This window comes from Phaethon aethereus (assembly GCF_964289735.1).
Source record: "Phaethon aethereus genome assembly, chromosome: 10".
NCBI classification, from domain to species: domain Eukaryota; kingdom Metazoa; phylum Chordata; class Aves; order Phaethontiformes; family Phaethontidae; genus Phaethon; species Phaethon aethereus.
Genome location: NC_138586.1, coordinates 14,846,381 through 14,864,624, shown reverse-complemented (window position 1 = coordinate 14,864,624; position 18,244 = coordinate 14,846,381). Strand labels below are relative to the sequence as shown.

Genomic DNA, 18,244 nt, shown 5'->3' with positions numbered 1-18,244 from the left:
TTCTGTTTTCTGCTGGGTCATGGCTAGACCATGACCCTAGAGCAGCTGGAGTGCAGGAAAGGGGTCCTCTTCACCAGCTTGTCTTACAGGCTCTAATCCCACAGTCCTTTTTATAAATTCCCACTCAATTACTTTCTGTATTTTCCAAGCCCACTCCAAAACACAGTTATTGCACTAGATCCTAACTTCTATAAGAAAAGAAGTCCTGGAGGTTGAATCTTTCCAGTTCAATCTCCCAAAGGCTTAGGATCTTCCCACCACCTGCCTCCCCCCAACTCCATACAAAAGGCTGAAATCTCATTTTCCAGCTCCAAAACCATTAAAAACAGAAAATCACATTTTATTTGCCATAAAGCGTTGATTTGTCACAAAAAGACCAGTATAAAACATAACATCAAGGTGTACAGCTTGGGCAACAAGCCACTATCCACACTTCTTCATGTCCAGAAAGAGTGACAAAGCCCTGAGAGGAAGTGACAGCTAGAAACCCTGCTGTGTTGTTCTCAAGGAACCATTATCACAGTAAAGAGATACGTTCCTCAGCACACAAAATGTATGCATTCAATCCAGACGTCTTTTCTTCCTTTATCAGGAATTCACTTGTATTATGATTGAAGTCAAGTTCTCTTAACCTAACCCTCTCTTGCCTAGTTAGAAGCATATGTCTGTTGAAAAGTCAGGAAGTTTGTAATGCATTTGGGAACACAATCTCATGATTTTGGCAAATTTTGGAGTAATAGCACTACAAGGCCGTTGTAACCTTCACTTGGAGTAAAGTTCTGCTTCTTTTGGCTCTGCCACAACACTAATAACACTGTTTGAATCTTTAAAAAGCACTTTGGGTTTCCTCTAGAAGGGAAAACCCGAGCCTGAGTGAAAGATGCAGACCCCAAACTGATAGGTAAAGCCTTGGTGAGTGTAGGAGAGCAGCAGAAATCCATGGTTATGATTCCATTCCACAGAGCTTAATGACAGAATATGGAAACACAGGATTTTTTAATTAAAGACAGATAAATGCTGAGCATCAGGCACGACATAAAAGATGGCTCTTTGAGGATCCCAAGGGGAATAATGAGAATTAGAAAGAAGCCTGCTTTTCACCTTGTTAAGGCCTTATTTCCTGTGATGGCATTTTTTTGCCACTCAGTACTTAGATGCACAGGCAAGACACACACACTATAGGCAACATCAAATCCTGAGCAGCCTCACAGCACTGAGCAAGGCTTAGACAGAGAAAAAATATTCCTGTTCCCTGAGCTACAGTGCCAAGCAGCAGCATATCGATTCACCTCTCTGCCAACTGCACACCACTGTGGATGGCAAAGCACAACAGAAGGTAGTAAACTGCCTGGAGCATGTCAGGACATGCAAGAACAGCACCTTTTGGCTCAAATTTCCTGTAGCTGGGGAGCACCAGAATGTGTATTTATTCTCTTCCACACCCGTATCTGCAGTCCAGCTGCATACTGGTTGGATGGGGTTAAGCATGCCCAGTCCATCAGCCTGGGAAGACTGCAATGCATTTTCCTGCCCTCTCAACCTAAATATCTGGGGAGATCTTGGTGTCTAATTTACCTGTTCTTCCCCAAACATACAGCACTAAAAATAAATAATATGGCTCGCTTCATTGGGGGGCTGGGTTTTGAAGGGCAGAGGATTGATTTGCTTTTTGTTCTTGTTTTGCATTGTCACTTTCTAAGAGCTAGACGAAAAAAACACACATATGTTAAAAATCTGTCACCCAAATGGCCATCTCATTGTTGAGTGTATACAAAGCCAGACACAGTAGGAATCTCATGTTCCTTTTCCTTTTTGGGATCTACAACATGGCTGTATCTTTCTCCTCGGTGACATTCCAGGTAGGGACCCCAGTTTGCAGTGGGCCTGCAGCAGCTTACAACGCGCTGGAAAGCAAAAAAAACAAGAGACATGTGGTGTCTTACCTTAGTATGGGCTGGTTTTAAAGTTCAGTAAAGCTGTAACTCTAGATCTGGCCTGCAACTCAACAAATGGCAAACAAATCACCAAAGTTCTTTTCTTTAAAATCATTCCAAATGTCTTTGGGTTCAGTGGATTCTGGACACTGAAGTCAAACTATCAGGCAAAGCTGTGACCAACAAGACTTAGTCAAAGCTTGGCAAGGAGAGCATACCTCAGATCTTGCACTTGCTTGTTTCTGTGAGGGATGGGAGTCAGAACTCCAGAAAGTGATACGGGGATAGAAAGTGATAGGAATTCTTCAGAGAATTTAAAGCAGCTGGAGCACCAACAGAAACCTTGAAAATAATCACTCTTGAATGTATGGGTGCACTCCCAGAGAATTAGACACTATCTTCTTATCAGAACACAGTAAATTTGCCTTTGATGCACCAGAGGTGCGATTTGGTCTAAAAATCCAATTAACAAACACCTCAAAGTACCAAACATGTATTTGAGAAGAAAGCACAGGCACTCCTGATAATGCCAAGGAAAGCAAGATTTGAGGCTATGGCAGATTTCTTGTGCCCTTACCTGACAAAGGTTTCCTTCAGCTTTAACTATTTTTAGAATAGCAACAACAGGGATCCAGATGACACAGAAGATAATCATGCACCAGCCAACAGCAGTTCCCCAGGCTGGATATAACACTGAGCCATAAGTGGGAGTTGAAAACGTGACCAAAGACCAGACCAAAATTGCCTATAAAAGATCAAGAGAGTAAAGCAGATTTCTAGCTAACTTGAACTTTCATTGTATTTCCAAGTCAGTTAAAAAGGGTTAGCTTTCTGAGAGTGAGAATGGTTGTGCAGGATTTGGTGTTCAGTCATGGCCAAGCAGTAAAACTGAAGACAGGACTGAAAGACAACACTGATATGCACCCTAATGCTTTAAGTACATCTATGTTTAAACAGAACTTCATCTCTGGATTCTGTTGAGATCTGATGTTGGAGAATACATACGTTGCATTTTCTAAACTGTAGTCTGGATAGGTTAAAGGCAATGTGCTGGCCAGAGTGACTTGCCACTGCTCCTGGATTTGGGATCTTAATAAATTCTCTCATAGTAACACAATCCAACCATCTAAACTCACAATTAGAACTACAGCAGTAACAAAAAACTGAGACACATGACAGGACATTAAAAAAATTTCCCTCAAAGGGGAAAAATCTAGGTTTTAAAAACATTTTCTCAGTCTGAAATGAAGATAATCCAGCTGCTAAAATGGGCAATCTGGTTGCTCTGTGTTACTCCTTGGAGTGTAGACCCAGCTCACTAGCAACTGATCTGAAGGTCCAGCCTCTCCTGGAGAGGACCCAAGGAGGAGCAGTATGTATCGGAAAGCACAGATAGCACGTAGTTTGCTTTACTGGCACAGCCGTACCCAGTGTTTATGCATAGGGCCTGGGCATTCAGCCCTGAATCTTCACGTGGAAACCTCTTTGATATCCAGTTACTAACTTCTGTCACACTAACACAATCCAGTCACCTACACTCACCATTAACAGCACAGGAGTAATGAAAAACCAGCACATTCTCCACCACAGCCAGAACAAACAGCTCTTCTTTCCAATCATCATTTCAATGTCTTCAACAAACCTGTTTCCTCCTGTTGAAAGACAATTGTAGGGTGCATTGTAAAGCAGGTGCCTCCCTTGCGGGCGTGGTTACTCAAAAGGGACAGGAGACAAGCAATGGTCAAGGACAGTTTCTCCAGTTCTATGGTAACCATTACCGCTTTTCAGCCAGTTAAGTCATAAATGCCTTATTGCGATAATGTTTAATATACACTGTGTCTGGGATTGCATAGTCAAATCACGAATTTTCAGTGCAAGTAATTTACCGTAAATGTAGACAATGCCTATTATCTCCAGGACAGCTGCAATAAGGATTCCCCATCCAGCACAAAAGTGATCTATTAGGTTAACCCAGTAAATTCCTGCCTGTAAAACAAACAGTAAAGAGGTAAAAAGTGTACCCAGTCCCAGTAACATCTTGATGCAAATAAAATGAGTTGCATTGTTCAAGCCAGTTTAACTAAATCACCAGCCTGAGTTTTTTAGATTCCCAGGCTGAGTGCACATTTGTGAATATTATTTAAATATTGCTATATCAGGTTGAAAAGCACATCTTACAAACACTGTAGATCTAATAACAAGATATATGCAGATTATATATAAACAGCTAAGAGCAAGATTTAAATTTGGAACTTTGGAACAGTGTTAAAGCTGGTGCTGAAGTTTTAATACTGAGCTACAGCAACAGCTATACCAGTTATCAGTTCTAGTAGGCTTGTGTACTCCTACATGCACAAGTTTTCCAAATGGGTTAAACACCAGCATGCAATAGCAGGATCACAGAGCAGGAAACAAGCTTTAAGCCATTTCACACTCTCGCGTATTAAGTCCTTTGCAAGCTTCCCTGTCATCATGTTTCATAACTTACGTGCTTTGCTTGACCATAAAACTGTCAATTCACCACAATTATCTTCTTCACATTTTCAGTCTAATTGCATATATAAATTTGCATTTCTAGAGAGAGTAATTGCAATGAACCTTTATATCCTTGAAAGCAATTGCCTCAAAATTTTACACAGTATACTTAAAATTCCTTTTATATATGTGTATGTATATATATGCACACACACACATACATACTGGAGAAGTAACCTTACAGTCTACCCATGCTTGTGAGCTAATAGGTTTTTATGTCATGAATAGGCTATATCTCAAATCCTGTCCTGCTTGGTAGTCAGTTCTGAACAAAAAGATCCATCAGCATCTATTAGCAGTACCCACAGTGCTGCACACACACTGTATGTGTATGCTTGAGATTACACAAATAATCTCCTGAACTGAGGAGTAATAAATCAGGTTGATGGTTCACTGGCTCTGTACAGGCTTTCTATTTAAAAGCACATCTCAGCTCACTAATCACAGAAAACCTTAGGTTCTCCAAGCTTTCCTGTGGGAATTTATTTGCATGTCCAGGCACACTGGCAGAATTCAAGTGTCTCTCAGATCAATCCATGCACACAGGAACAGTTGAAAGGATATTTTGACTTGAGTTCCTCACTTACAGCATAACTAAACCCACAGCCAAAAAACAAATTTAGTGTCTTACCTGAGTAACACAGATAAGACCAAGAAAGAAGAGCAATATGCATACACCCAGAGTTATAGGCATTCTTAATTTTTTCATCACTTCAGGATATATATCTTGTATGGTGGTTGTAAGTGTTTCTGCAAAGGAAGAAGTGTGGGTTTTAAGCAGCACAATTAAGAAAGGTAATGGTCATTTGAAAAGCCGTGAGTTACTTAAAACCCCACTCACCTATGGTGGCAAACTGAGAGTCAAGGCCCAAGAGCAGAAGCATGAAGAAAAACAAGAAGGACCACAGAGGAGAAACTGGTAACTTGGAGAGAGCCTCTGGGTAGGCTACAAATGCCAGATCAAATCCTAGAAAGTAGTGGAAGGAAGGAGGTTATTGTCGTGCCTTGGTCAAAGCAAGTCCCAGTATCGACAGCGCAATGATCAGTCTACCTGAGTCCACGACCTCTGAGACGGGTCTCTCTGACACGAATGCCATGTGTCCCAAGATGGAGAATATCGCAAACCCAGCAAATACACTGGTGACGCAGTTGGTTACACAAACTAAAATAGCATCCGAGTAGCAGTTGTTGTGGAACTTATTGTATGAAGACAAAGCAACAAGCCCGCCCCATGCCACAGACAGGGAGTAGAATATCTGGGTGGCTGCATCTTTCCAAACCTACCAGGAATAAGAACATAGGAATTACTGTATTACTTACAGTATGTATCATAACCATTTAAGTCTGCCCTCTATGGAAGCTCCAGGGTTTTTTGTTTGGTTGGGGGTTTTTTGGGTTATGTGTTGGGGTTTTTTGTTTGTTTTTTGTTTTTCTTTTTTTTTCATTTAGCCTGAATACCTAATACAACTTCATCTGACTTTTAGAGTAGGTGGGATATAGCATGCTGGTGACCTTGCAGTCTCAAGCACTAACAATATCAGCACTAACAAGCACTAACTATGAGCTCAGGAAGGTCACATCCCAAGTATGTTGCCAAATGTTTAAGTCTTATTGGGCTAGCCCTGAAGAAGAGATTCAATTCATTCACATATATGGGTTGTCAAGATATGACTCGTCACTGTGCCGATGGATAAGGAAAACCAGGACTCAGTTGCAGGAGTGAGAACTTCCATGTGCTCTCCCACTTGTGTTCCTCACACCACGACCCAGACAAACTGCTTCTGCCTCTGCTGCAACCCAAATGCTCACATAAAATACCACAAATAAATATCGCACTTAATGTTTGCTTTTGGTAAAACTGAACTAATGGTGGCATAAGCCAGAACAAAAAACTCCAGGCTTCCTTTCCACAAGGTCCCCTTCCTGGTCCACCTGATTTCCCAAGCTAATTTCCTGGGCAAGGCACAGTGTGAATTCCAAACTCAGAGGTCCCTCCAACCTTCTGATAAAGTCCCTTGAAATTATCAGCAACCAAGCAAGCGGGACACATGTGAGAGCAACCCTTGATCCCACAGCAAGAACTTTTTCCTAGCAGGCCTTGCTAGGATGAAACTCCAGCATGACCCCCGAGAGCTGCTGAGAGGCAATACCACTGCTGTCGTCACTGTCTGGTGCAGCAGGGAGGGGGCAGAGGGTGGCTCTTTTTTAGATTGAGATTACCTAGAATAGGGGCTTGGACTTCCAACAGAGCTGAGGGTTGCCAAAAAAACAGAACCTAGCCGCACATATAAAATGCGGTGCAGGACATGAAGAAGCACCTGACTGGATAAAAAAAGTTGCTCTGTAAGTGACAAGCCCATAGAACCACAGAAGGGTGTCATGCTTCTGGGGCTGACACCACCTCTCACCTCTGCCTCCATCAGCTTGGTGATATTGGACTGTCTCCCAATGTAGTATTCAATGCCATCCAGAGCACCTTCCAGGGTGGCACCTCGCACCAGCAAGATGAGCAGGATTACATACGGGAAGAGCGCAGTAAAGTAGACAACCTGCAGAAAGAAGGGCAGGGAGACACATTAGAAGCGAGGGGTTGCACAGACTTCCATGCAGGAGGAATGGCCATGTTTTAGGTAAGGTCTGCTGGTACAAATGAAAAACAGGTGACCAGGGAAGCAAGACTGGAGGTGAACACACTCCAAGCACTAAACCATCTGGCTTAGCCGGTTCTGGAGCTGCATTCCAGCCAAAGCAGAAGTCCCAAGCCACACATCCACTTTTCAGATAGCACTTGACCAGTTTCAGAATTGCGTTTTCTGACATGATTTACTGCTGTAGCAAGGCCTGGACTCAACTACCCCAGAGGTCTCTTGCTAGGCCATGCTTCTAGCAAACGTGAATTGAAAGCCAATCAAAATTAGGTGGAAGTATCTTCTGTTGAGACTGGGCAGGCAGGGGTAAGCCATGCTGGAAGCTTTCTTTACAGGGAACAAGGACTTTCAGGTTCTCTCAGACACAGATCTTTTTTGTTGTCTATACAATTTCTAGCATGATGGGATCCAGGCCAGAATCAGGGCTAAGCAGTGTTATTATCATGCAGGTTACATTCAACACAACTCTTGTTTCTTGAGTCTTAGTTTCAGTGTTACGCAGACGGATAATTGACCCAGAACTAGTTACAACAAGGCATAGCATTGCACCATCATATGGTGAGTCTGCTGTTTCAAGACCTCCTTCATATTTGCCCAGAATAGTCAATTCTCTCCGCTCTTCATCTTTGCCTTGTTCCTGCCCAGCTAGATTCTTCTGAGTCTTACCTTACTCCTCAAAGAGGCTTACCTTCGTGCCAGAAGAGATGTGACAACAGGAAGAGCCAATTGCCAGGAACCCAAAGAATGTGAGTTTAAAAGGAGCCATGCAGCAGAACAACTGTGGCTGGGAAAGCACAGATACTCCGCCCTGAAGTGCCGAGATGCAGGGCAGAAAGCTTCAAACAGAAAGCAGAATAGGAGGAGACATCAGACTGAGAAAGGGAAGACAGGCAGCAAGGAACCATGGAAAGGCACAACAACAGAAGGAATTGAAAGAAAAAAAAACAACACCAAAACAACAATCAGTGCAGAAAGGGTGAGAGAAAGAATGAAGGCAACAGACATTGAAGAAATAAGCGACAAAGAAGCAACGTGGAGGTAGAAAGGAGTATGGGGAGGAAGGAATGAATCCAGAAAAAGGGCCTCAGGCAGGAAAGAATGAAATTCGGCCTCCCTGAAGTCTGGAGAGGAGCTGACCTAGCCCAAAGAATACTCCAGGCAGCTGTGCTCCAGCATGTGGAAATGGGAGCTCAGCAGAGCTAGAGAACAAGGACCTATGGACCTGGTCCGTAAAAGCAGCTTGAAATCTTGAGTACCAACAACATTTCACAATCTGGCAGGGACCTGCACATGTACATTTGTTCACAGGAGTTGACCTGTATTGTCTAAACATCTCAACTAGTCTGGAGGTGCAAATAATTACCGGGTGTTCCCGGGGTGTGTGTGTGCATGTGCAGTCACATGCACATGTCCATCATAACAGGCCGGTGACTGCCAGAACTCAGCTGGAATCACCTGCATGACAGCAAGATCCTCAAATACATGGCAGCCCTGGTGGAGCTAAGAGACCCATGTGTTAAATAATTGCTACATAATCAGCACGTTACTCCTATTTTATGTAACAGTTATGAAGCCAAAGAGCAGAAATAAAGTCTAACGCTGAGTCCGGCAGAGGGTAGTGGCTTAGGACTGCATCCTGCCTTGTCCTAAACTTGTCCTTGTCTGGGTCCAACTGACATTGGAAGGGCAGGATCAGGCCAAAAGTCTGCTAGCTGCTCTTTCTAACTTACCTTTCCAGAAGATTTTATTCCTTTAAATAAAGCAGCTCCAACAATCATCCAGGACAGGAGGAGGCAGAGAGCCAGGTACCACACGATGTTACCGGTCTCGTCCAGCCCACTCGAGCGCTGAAGAGCCACTTTACTGAAAGCACAAAATGCTGCAATGAAAAGGCGGCGACAGCAGCACACACTCCTCATCTTCAGCCACTTCTTGGAGGAAAGTGAACTGGTTTCTGCAGGTATTGCAAGACACTGAAGCCCCTTCCATGAGCATGCAGTTAGAAATGCATGATTGGCATTGAAAAAAAAATGTTTAACTGCATTTTGCTCCTCTTTTTAATGTCTACCAGCCCTCAGCTCTCCATACATCTCCCATCAGGCCTACCTCAGCTCTTTAGTGTTAATCATGAAATTCTGATGGCAAGGGAAGAGCCCATATGAAGAATCAGTTCCCAGGAACCCAAGGAACATGAGGCAAATTGAAACCATGTGGCTAAAGAAATGGCAATTTCACAACGGGCACAGATTCAGAGTAAGATGAATACATTTTGCACAGTAACTCTTGAAAAAAGTACATGCCATACATAAAGATGCTAAGTAGTTCCTACCAGGACTCCAGAGAAGAGGACTTCTTTAAGCTGGAGCACTTTTCAGTTTGCTACAAGTTGACTCATCTGCTTCTCTATATTTCTAAATTTTTTTTAAGGGCCCAGATGCATCAATCAAATTTTAGGTCCCCTCTGCACAGATTTGCATGCCCACCCCCCTTGACTAGGTTCTTTCTGAACCAAAAGACAAAAATAGAAGATACATTCAAAACCACAGTGCATAATAAATGCATTTTTAGCAATTTCTTTAAAATATTTACTTACTTCCAGTATTGCTCACTGGGAAATTGCACTGGTTTGTAGTTCATGGTGCCATTGATACATGTGAGATTGTTGCTTGTGATGAACGAGTAGTTTGCATGAATGATTTCTCCATCTAAGGTTGTGTTGCAGTCACTTACTGAAAGCAAGCAAGCAAGAGAAAGGGATTGTTAACACAGTGGTCACTGTTATAACAATCAGACTATTACAGCAAATATGTTTTCTAAAAAGTTACAGCTTCAGTTTGCCTGAATTACTAACAATATTTAGAAACAAATCTGAACTATGACTTGTGACTCTGTTACTTTGACTGTAAATCAAAACACCAAGAATTTGGTGTGCACAGCTCCACCTTTCACTTATCGTCAAGAATACTTGCAAAAACCAGAAGCAAGGACAGTTAAGATTGTAGTCTTGGTTACTCTATGAAAACCTTTGTCCCAAGCCAAGGTTACACACAGATCATCCTCTAGCAACTTCATCTTATTATGGCAGAGGGCTTACTAGAGCTCTTTAAACATTTTCCTGGGGGGTGGGCACTGTTTGGTTTTTTTTAGGTTGTTTTTTTGTTTGTTTTTTGTTGTTTTTTTTTTTGCCAGAACATAGAGTAAATAAAGAACATTATATCAGCATTTACTGAAAAAGTCTTGTTGAAGCCTATTTCAGGACAGCTTCTTCAGGGAGGAGACAGAGTGGCTATTTTATTCCTCCAGCATTTACAAATTTAGAGCTAAAATACTTTTTGTTTAGCCCATAAGCAAGTATCTTTTTGTTAAATAAAGCATCTCAACTTCATTTTATAAAACGTATGAATTTTAGAAGAGATTTTCAGATACCTGGTTAAGGGCGTGACAATTACATTAACACTTTAAGTAATGTAATCCATCGTGATCCTGTCCCTGTTATTTTAATAATTTCAGAGGTTAGATGGCAACACATTTCCACCTACTAGCTACTAATTATCTCACCACCTTCACCTTTGCCTTAAACTGGTCTGATACGGAAACTGGTGAGATAACAATTGTTTGACCATACATGAGCTGCCAAACATCAAGAACAATAGCGTGGAGATATGTTCTAAACAGTTAATAAAGTGTGAAACCAGTGCCTCACTGGTGCTCAGGATTACCATAGCCAGTGGGGAGGCAAGGGGTAATGAAAAAGCAGCCCTACTGAGAAGGACTTGGGGGTACTCGTGGATGAAAAGCTGGACATGAGCCGACAATCTGCGCTCACAGCCCAGGAGGCCAACTGTATCCTGGGCTGCATCCAAAGCAGTGTGGCCAGCAGGTCAAGGGAGGGGATTCTGTCCCTCTACTCCGCTTGGGGGAGACGCCCCTGCAGTGCTGCGTCCAGCTCTGGAGCCCTCAGCACAGCAAAGACTGTTGGAGCGGGGTCAGAGGAGGCCACAAAAAGGATCTGAGGGATGGAACACCTCTCCTAGGAAAAAAGACTGAGAGAATTGAACTCTCCAGAGTTCAGCCCAGAGAAGAAAAGGCTCTGGGGAGACCTTATTGCAGCCTTTCAGCACTTAAAGGGGGCTTATAAAAAAGACAGGGACAGACTTTTTAGCAGGGCCTGTTGCAATAAGACAAGGGGTAATGATTTTAAACTAAAAGAGGGTAGATTTAGGCTAGATATAAGGAAGAAATTTTTCCCAATGAGGGTGGTGAGACACTGGCACAAGTTGCCCAGAGAGGTGGGAGATGCCCCATCCCTGGCAACACTCCAGGTCAGGTTGGATGGGGCTCTGAGCAACCTGATCTAGTTGAAGATGTCCCTGCTCATTGCAGGGGGGTTGGACCAGATGACCTTTAAAGGTCCCTTCCAACCCAAACTGTTCTATGATTCTATGAAAGAACCTCCGATAAAAGCTACAGCAATACTCTCGCTTCAGGTAAGCAAGATACTTGCTTTGCCATGAAACCTGATGGAATGGGAATGTAGTATTTCCAGGGAATGTATCTACCAGAATAAATCTTAGATTTTAATAGAGAATAAAAAGTATCCAACAGGAGGTTTAAGCCCAGCTCTCTCTAGATTTCCCAAGCACACAGAACTGGTGACAGGGAAGCAGACAAGCATCACACCTGTGTGCTCTGAGACGTGTGCTCAGGAAGGACTTTTCCAGCCACAGGTAGCTGCCTTGCTCCTGTAATTTCTCCCAGAAAACAGAACAAAGTACAATTATCCAAAACAGTAATATTAAGCTCTATCTGTTAAGTACGGTACCTAATCGTGTTTTGCTGCAGAACTCATCTGCCCAGGAAAAGCAATCTGACCATGGCAGCACTTTTTGAAATGAGGCAAATAAGTAGTAGAGTGCGTAAGCAATGATAACGTTGTAGTAGATCGCCACAAATGTTGAGATGATGACCATTGTGATGCCCACTCCTAGGAAAGAGAAAGACAAAATGTCTTAACTACCCCAAACTTGGGTTGAAAAAAAAAAAAAAAAAAGAATGGCCTTCACTTGACTTTTAAAAGGTGCTTGGGAAGAAGTTGAAGTTGCTTTTTGTGTGTTTTTTAAATAATTTTTAACAGCAACAAAACAAGGGCAGGGTAAAGCCATGAAATGAGGGCTGTGATCCAAACTGACCATCTCAAATGTGATTCTGACACAGCGTTTGAATCAGGACCACAGAAAAATTGGACTAATCGCTAAGATTTTGTTCTCTCCCTGTTCAGTGGGAAGTTTTGATTGCTCAGTAAAATAAAAGAAATTATACAAAAACTACACTGACCAAGCCATTTTAAAGATCCCGTTGTAATGAATAGTTTTGCCAATGAATAAGAAGCAACACAGAACAGTAAATCTGTGCCAATGATACAGTTGGCCTCCTTTGTTAAGATGAACTTTGTTCTGTGAGTTTGGAAAAGTCTGCCAAACTGTCCCAATCATCTTAGAGACTATATTTAAGTTTATATCTTTACAGACACATAGAAGATCTGCTGTGTCTACTGACTTTTGTGTTAAAGTTAAATACACTGCTCTCATGAAAGGTTGGTTGTGCTGCAGAATGGAGACTGGCAAAAAGAGTAAGTGTTCCAGCAACCAGCCAGCATGTAATTCCTTTTCTTTCTGTAGAAGGTGGCAAGTGAAATTCTTATTGCATCAGAAACAAACTTCCTTGTTCCTACATTAATTCCTCTGGTAGATAAAGAGGACAAACAAGAGCAATTGCATTGTCTTTTATACCCATTGGTACAGGACCTGGATGTACAGGAGTGAGTAAAGCACATGGTTAGTTGTTGCCAAACACATAAATCTCCTTGAGAAATTCAAACCCTCACAGGGACAGGCAAGTTACCACTACAGAGTGCAACTATTTCTTTTATCACAAGAGGCACCTTACCTTACAAAGCCAGAGTCTAACCTATTTTATCACACCAGCAGATGACTCCCAAGGCAGTGAGTTGGATGAATATGTGTGCAGCATTGCATAAAGCAATCAGACCCACGTGCCTGTGCCAATGCTGGCAGTCAAATACAGAATTAGCCCATCCAACATGAAACTGCCTTGCAAGCTACATAAGACATAAAGTGTAAAGAAATAGCAATAAAGTTAACTTCTAAATATTATTTTCGATGTGTTACACACAGTTCCAGGTGTTTAACTGAGGTTTTCCCTAACACAGCAAACAGGGCAATTTCCTTCTGCCTGGACAGCTGCAGTTAGGGTGGTGTGCTGCATAACACCAGGTGAATCATTGATAAAATCTCTCATAATTGACAACCTTTTTGGGGAAATCTTTAATCCACATCTGTTTATTAATTGAATAATAAGAAAGATCTATCTGGGAACATAATACTGACCTTGTAACATTGGGAATATTCTCTACACGGAAATCAGCTTCTCAGAATTAGTAACTTTGTGAAGAAATCATTAACTCATATCTGTTCATTACTAGAATAAAAAAGATCTAAGGAAACATAACAATACAAACCTTGAAACAATGGTAAGATTCTCCAGACAGAAATTGGCCCTAGACTGGCAAACTGCCCAAGGGAACACTCCATGAAAAATAAGGGCAAGCCTGCTAACGCCAACATCATGGTGTACGGGATTAGAAAAGCACCTGAAGGGAGAGAGGGAAAAAAAAACCAAACACAAACACACACACAGAGAAAACAGTGAATCTTTCAGTATTCACCACAGTTCTATCACATTTTATACTCTCCTTTTTCCCTCGCCTCAAATATCCCACTGTGGGGCTTTTTGCGTTTTGCAGAATAGAGAGATCTGTTTGTAAATCCAGTTTTCTGTAAGACTAAACAGTAGGCGTGATGAAGAGACATATTGCCAGGAGAACTGGTGATTTACATGGGATGGCTCCTCTTAAAAAACTAAAACTATTTTACAAAAACCATTGAAGACATACTGCTCTCATACAAGCACAAACATTGCCCAGCTGTAGACACCATCGGCTTTGTCTGCTTTCTAGTTTATCTTCCAGCTTTTAATTTAAAAAGGAACAGAACCATTCCTTCATGTACTTAGCTGTGATTTGCAACTGCCCTGTTCAAGTAGCTACTGGACGTCAAAGCATGAAAGTTATTTTCTATGGTTGGTTGACTCCTATGTCAAACAGCATCTCAGCGTGGCTCTTGTTTGAGTCCATTTTAAAGTGCACATTAACCTGATATCAATGACAGCCCTGTTCTGTGAAAGGGACTGGCACTTCTTTGTGTATGCACAGAAGACAGGGAAAGTGAGAGCACAAGTTTCATAAACATGACCCAATATCCCTGCAGAAATCTGTCCTCTTCACTCTCAGTGACCTTAAAGCAATCAAGGACCCAGTTCTGCAAGGAAGGGCAAATACCTGCTGTAATTTAAGGAAGTAAATAGTCCCACAGAATTAACTGGATTATTCCTGTGTTTCGAAACAAGGATGTAACAGTTGTCTTTATCAATCATGAGCAAGGGGCACAGAGCAGGATACAAGCAGCAGCACAGATATGCGTTAAATGCAAAGCTTTCTGCTGCAGCAGATAGATAAGAAAAAACAGCTAGTAGAAGGGTGGATGTCACAACTTGTTTTGTTTTCATAATTTCTTCAACAAAACTGTAGGTAACACAACCCAGCCAAACCCACTCAAATAAAACTTCTGTACCAAGAATGCCACCTTGTGTTCCATGCGCAGCTGTATGGGCTGTGCTGCATTTACAGTCCAGAGTTTGACTTCCAACTACTGTCAGGCAGAGCAAATAAGTAGATACAAGTAAGTCCTCTGCAGTTACTTGGTGTTTATGCTCCTTTTAATTACCAGTGGTTGCCTGGCAAGTGGACAAAGCTCTGGAATAGCAGGCAGGGAAGCCAATGCCTCCATTTGGCTTTGCCACTAGTTCATTGTGCAAGCAGGTAGAGGCTCTCTCTGCCTCACACTTCCCAAGTATCTGATGGGGATAATTATTGACCTTGGATAACTATTCCAGCTTAGCTTGTTTGCCTGGCAAAACAAAGGTTGAGGGGGGATTCAGTTGCTCTCTATAAACATATCAGGGAGGTAAGCACGGGGGAGGGAGAACAGCTATTTAGGTAAGTAGAGAAAATTGGCATGTTGACAAAAAGCAGCAATGTTGGACATGAGTAAATCAGAAGAGTTCTATAATTCTCAGGTGGAAGTTTGCAATTAAAACTAAATACTATTTCCCTCCTCAGCTGGTACCCAAAAAGCCTCTTACTCCTCTTCCCATTCCCATCAGCAGGCACTATCCCACTTCCCAAGGTAATGCTTATGCCCAGTTTTAACAAAATGTGCCCAACCTCAGGACTGGCCCTTGGAGCTGGCCCTCCTCTCTCTCTTGAGGGTAGCAAGGTGTGCCCACCCAACACTGCCATTCAATACAGGTACCTCCGCCATTCTGGTAGGTGAGATAGGGAAACCGCCAGACGTTGCCCAGGCCCACAGCGTAGCCCACCATGGAGAGCAGGTAGTCGCCTTTGTTTGACCAGTTGCCACGCTCTGAGTTCTCATCGCTGTCACTGGCGTGAGCATCTTTTTCATTTGACAAACTGAAGTCCTTCGAAGAGAAGAAGAGGGAAGGCTCAGGATCAACCCATAGGGAAGCGGGGCCGTCATATCCTCATTTCTCTGTCCAGAGCAGCACCTTGGCATCACTGAGCAGGGCAGCTAGGGTGGGCAGAGCCAGGTGGGCTGCCAGTCCAGCTGATCCCTGGCAGGACAGCATGGACTCATTAGAGAGGCTCCCACCTGAGAGCCCAAACAATCTTCAGTCCAGTTTTGCCCTGCTCCTACCTTAGTCCCCTGTGCCGTCAGCTCCCGGGGGCTGCACCTCCAGGGGACTCTCCTACTCTGCCCCTGCACATGCCCACGTGCCCCCATACCTGTTCAGATGTTCATGCCAGCACATACCTGTATGCCCACTTTAAAACCACCTGTCCAGGTGCCTTCCACACCTGCCCAGGTGCCCCCATACCTGCCCAGCCACTCATCCCAGCTCATCCCTCTTCACCTACCCCCGTGCCCCCATATTCCCATACCTGTCTGGATCTCACCTGCCCGGATTATTTCATACCTGGCCAGGTGCACCATACCTCAGTGGCCCAGCGCTCCCATAGCGGCCCAGGTACCTGCACCCCACTTGCCCGTGTGCCCCTATGCCTGCCCATGCACCTCCATACCCTACCTGCTCAGATGCACCCACACCTGCCTGAGTTCTTCCACACCTGCTCAGGTGTCCCCTTGGCACCCCCCTACTCCACTCCTCTCTCCGGCTGCCCCCGACCAGCCACCCCCCGGCCGCCCCACCTTCTTCTTCCCGCAGGAGAGGAAGCCCGGCAGGCTGAGCATCCCCATGGCCGCCGCTGCCGGAGCCGCTCCGCTCTGCCCGCGCCGGCCGGCGCCCGGCCCTTTATCGGAGCCGCCTCCCGCCCGCCCCCCGCCGCCCTGCCGGGAACCGCGGCCCCTGGGCTGCCCCGCGGCCCGGGCGGGGCCGCCGGCGATGGAGCACCTCCCGCCCCGGGGCACCCCCCGCCGCCCGCCCCAGCCCCGCGCCCGCTGACCCTCCGCCAGCCCCGCGCCCACTTCCTTGGGAACACCCGCCCGCCTAACCCTGCCCGGCCTCCTGCCCACTTCCCCTCCTAAACACCCCCTGCCCTCCCCACGCCGACCCGCTTCCCCCGCCACGCACAGCCTGGGCCCGCTCCTTCGGCCCGGGCTCTGCAGCCGTCCGCACACCCCTGCCTGCCCGCCTCCCGCCTCTAACATGGCCCCACTCCTTGCCCTTCTTCCCCCTCTGCCAGTACCCTCACCCACCCCCTTGTCTTCTACCTCCAGGGCTGCCAAGGCCCCATCACACGCTGACCCCTCCCGAGCACCACAGGCCTGCCCAAAGAGCCGACCCCACTGCCCAACTACCTCACCCGCCTCGCCTACACCCGCTCGCCCAGAGCCCCTGCTCACGGCTCCCTCTCCACCCATACCTGCCTCTCATTCCTTCTTCATCTGCTCCAGGCTGGAGTCAAGGCTCAGGAGACGCAGGAAAGCAAAGGGCACAAGGGGGTTAACAGTATGGAAATTTCAGCTTCTAAACACACCTTCCACGTACACATGACAGGCACAGAAAGGGCAGGTCATAAAAGCAAAGCCATCTCCAGAGGAGGAATTTAACGAGCAACGACTTAAAGACTTTGCTGAAGCCCTCCCCTGCTTCACCCACCACAGGGACCTTCCCCAGGCATCCCCCCTAAGGACACGCCGGACGACACTGGCCAAAGCACGCTCCATCTACAGGCACAAGGGGACACAGGCTGACTGGCTGCTTAATCGCTCTCCTCCATTTCTAACTGCTCTTTTCCATGGCTTTTTCAGATCCACACCATGACAAACAGACTTTCTGTCCTCAATTAGTGGGACTTTTTGTTGAGTAAAGTGCTACCCAGCATGGCTTGATCTAGCCACGAATGAGAGGTGTTCCACGAGTGAGAAGTGTGTGGGACAGCGTTTGAAAGGTAGGAAGGTAAAATGAAATTGTATTTCATCACCCTGTGCAGTAAATTCTTTAGGAGACTTCTATTTTAGAAATTTGAGAAAACACTCCTTCACAGGCTGCCTATAAATTCTGGATGCAAATGACCAAGCCACACCATCAAACAGAAACCTTCAGGCTAGTTCTGTATCAAACTATACAAAACCCATCCACGCTGAGAAACCAGTCAATATTCTTCCAAAGCCTATTTGAATTGTACATAAACTAAAGGAACCTTTTTGACAACCCTGATCTGAGTTACGAATTTGAAGTAAAATGGGATAGCATGGTTTTGGTTTAGATAACTTCAGTATCTGTGGGTCACGATGTCCCCAGGGGGAAACAAAACTGTTCTTGTAAACAATATCGGGCCTGACAGAAGGACCGAGTTAGTTCTCTTCCACTCTTGTGATTCAGAACTGGCTATCAGCTTGTTTAGAAATGAAATGAGATGAAAAACAACCTGTTAGCCACAGCCTCTCCCTCCTTATTAGGATTAAGTGCGTGTTGTAATGTTGCGGCGTCACTGACTGTGGCATT

The 18,244-nt window shown here is 44.6% G+C and overlaps 1 protein-coding gene across 1 annotated transcript; it reads right to left on the bottom strand.

Moving 5' to 3' along the window:
- Nucleotides 1-1,754: 1,754 nt before the first annotated feature.
- On the bottom strand, nucleotides 1,755-16,533 carry SLC6A14 (solute carrier family 6 member 14; the record flags this gene model as incomplete). Its single annotated transcript, XM_082004101.1, has 14 exons — nucleotides 1,755-1,904; nucleotides 2,512-2,679; nucleotides 3,477-3,586; nucleotides 3,821-3,920; nucleotides 5,101-5,219; nucleotides 5,311-5,436; nucleotides 5,521-5,749; nucleotides 6,878-7,018; nucleotides 8,848-8,980; nucleotides 9,711-9,846; nucleotides 11,940-12,101; nucleotides 13,656-13,787; nucleotides 15,568-15,736; nucleotides 16,486-16,533. The coding sequence occupies 14 exons, from the start codon at nucleotides 16,531-16,533 to the stop codon at nucleotides 1,755-1,757; spliced, it is 1,923 nt and encodes a 640-aa protein (XP_081860227.1).
- Nucleotides 16,534-18,244: the final 1,711 nt, after the last annotated feature.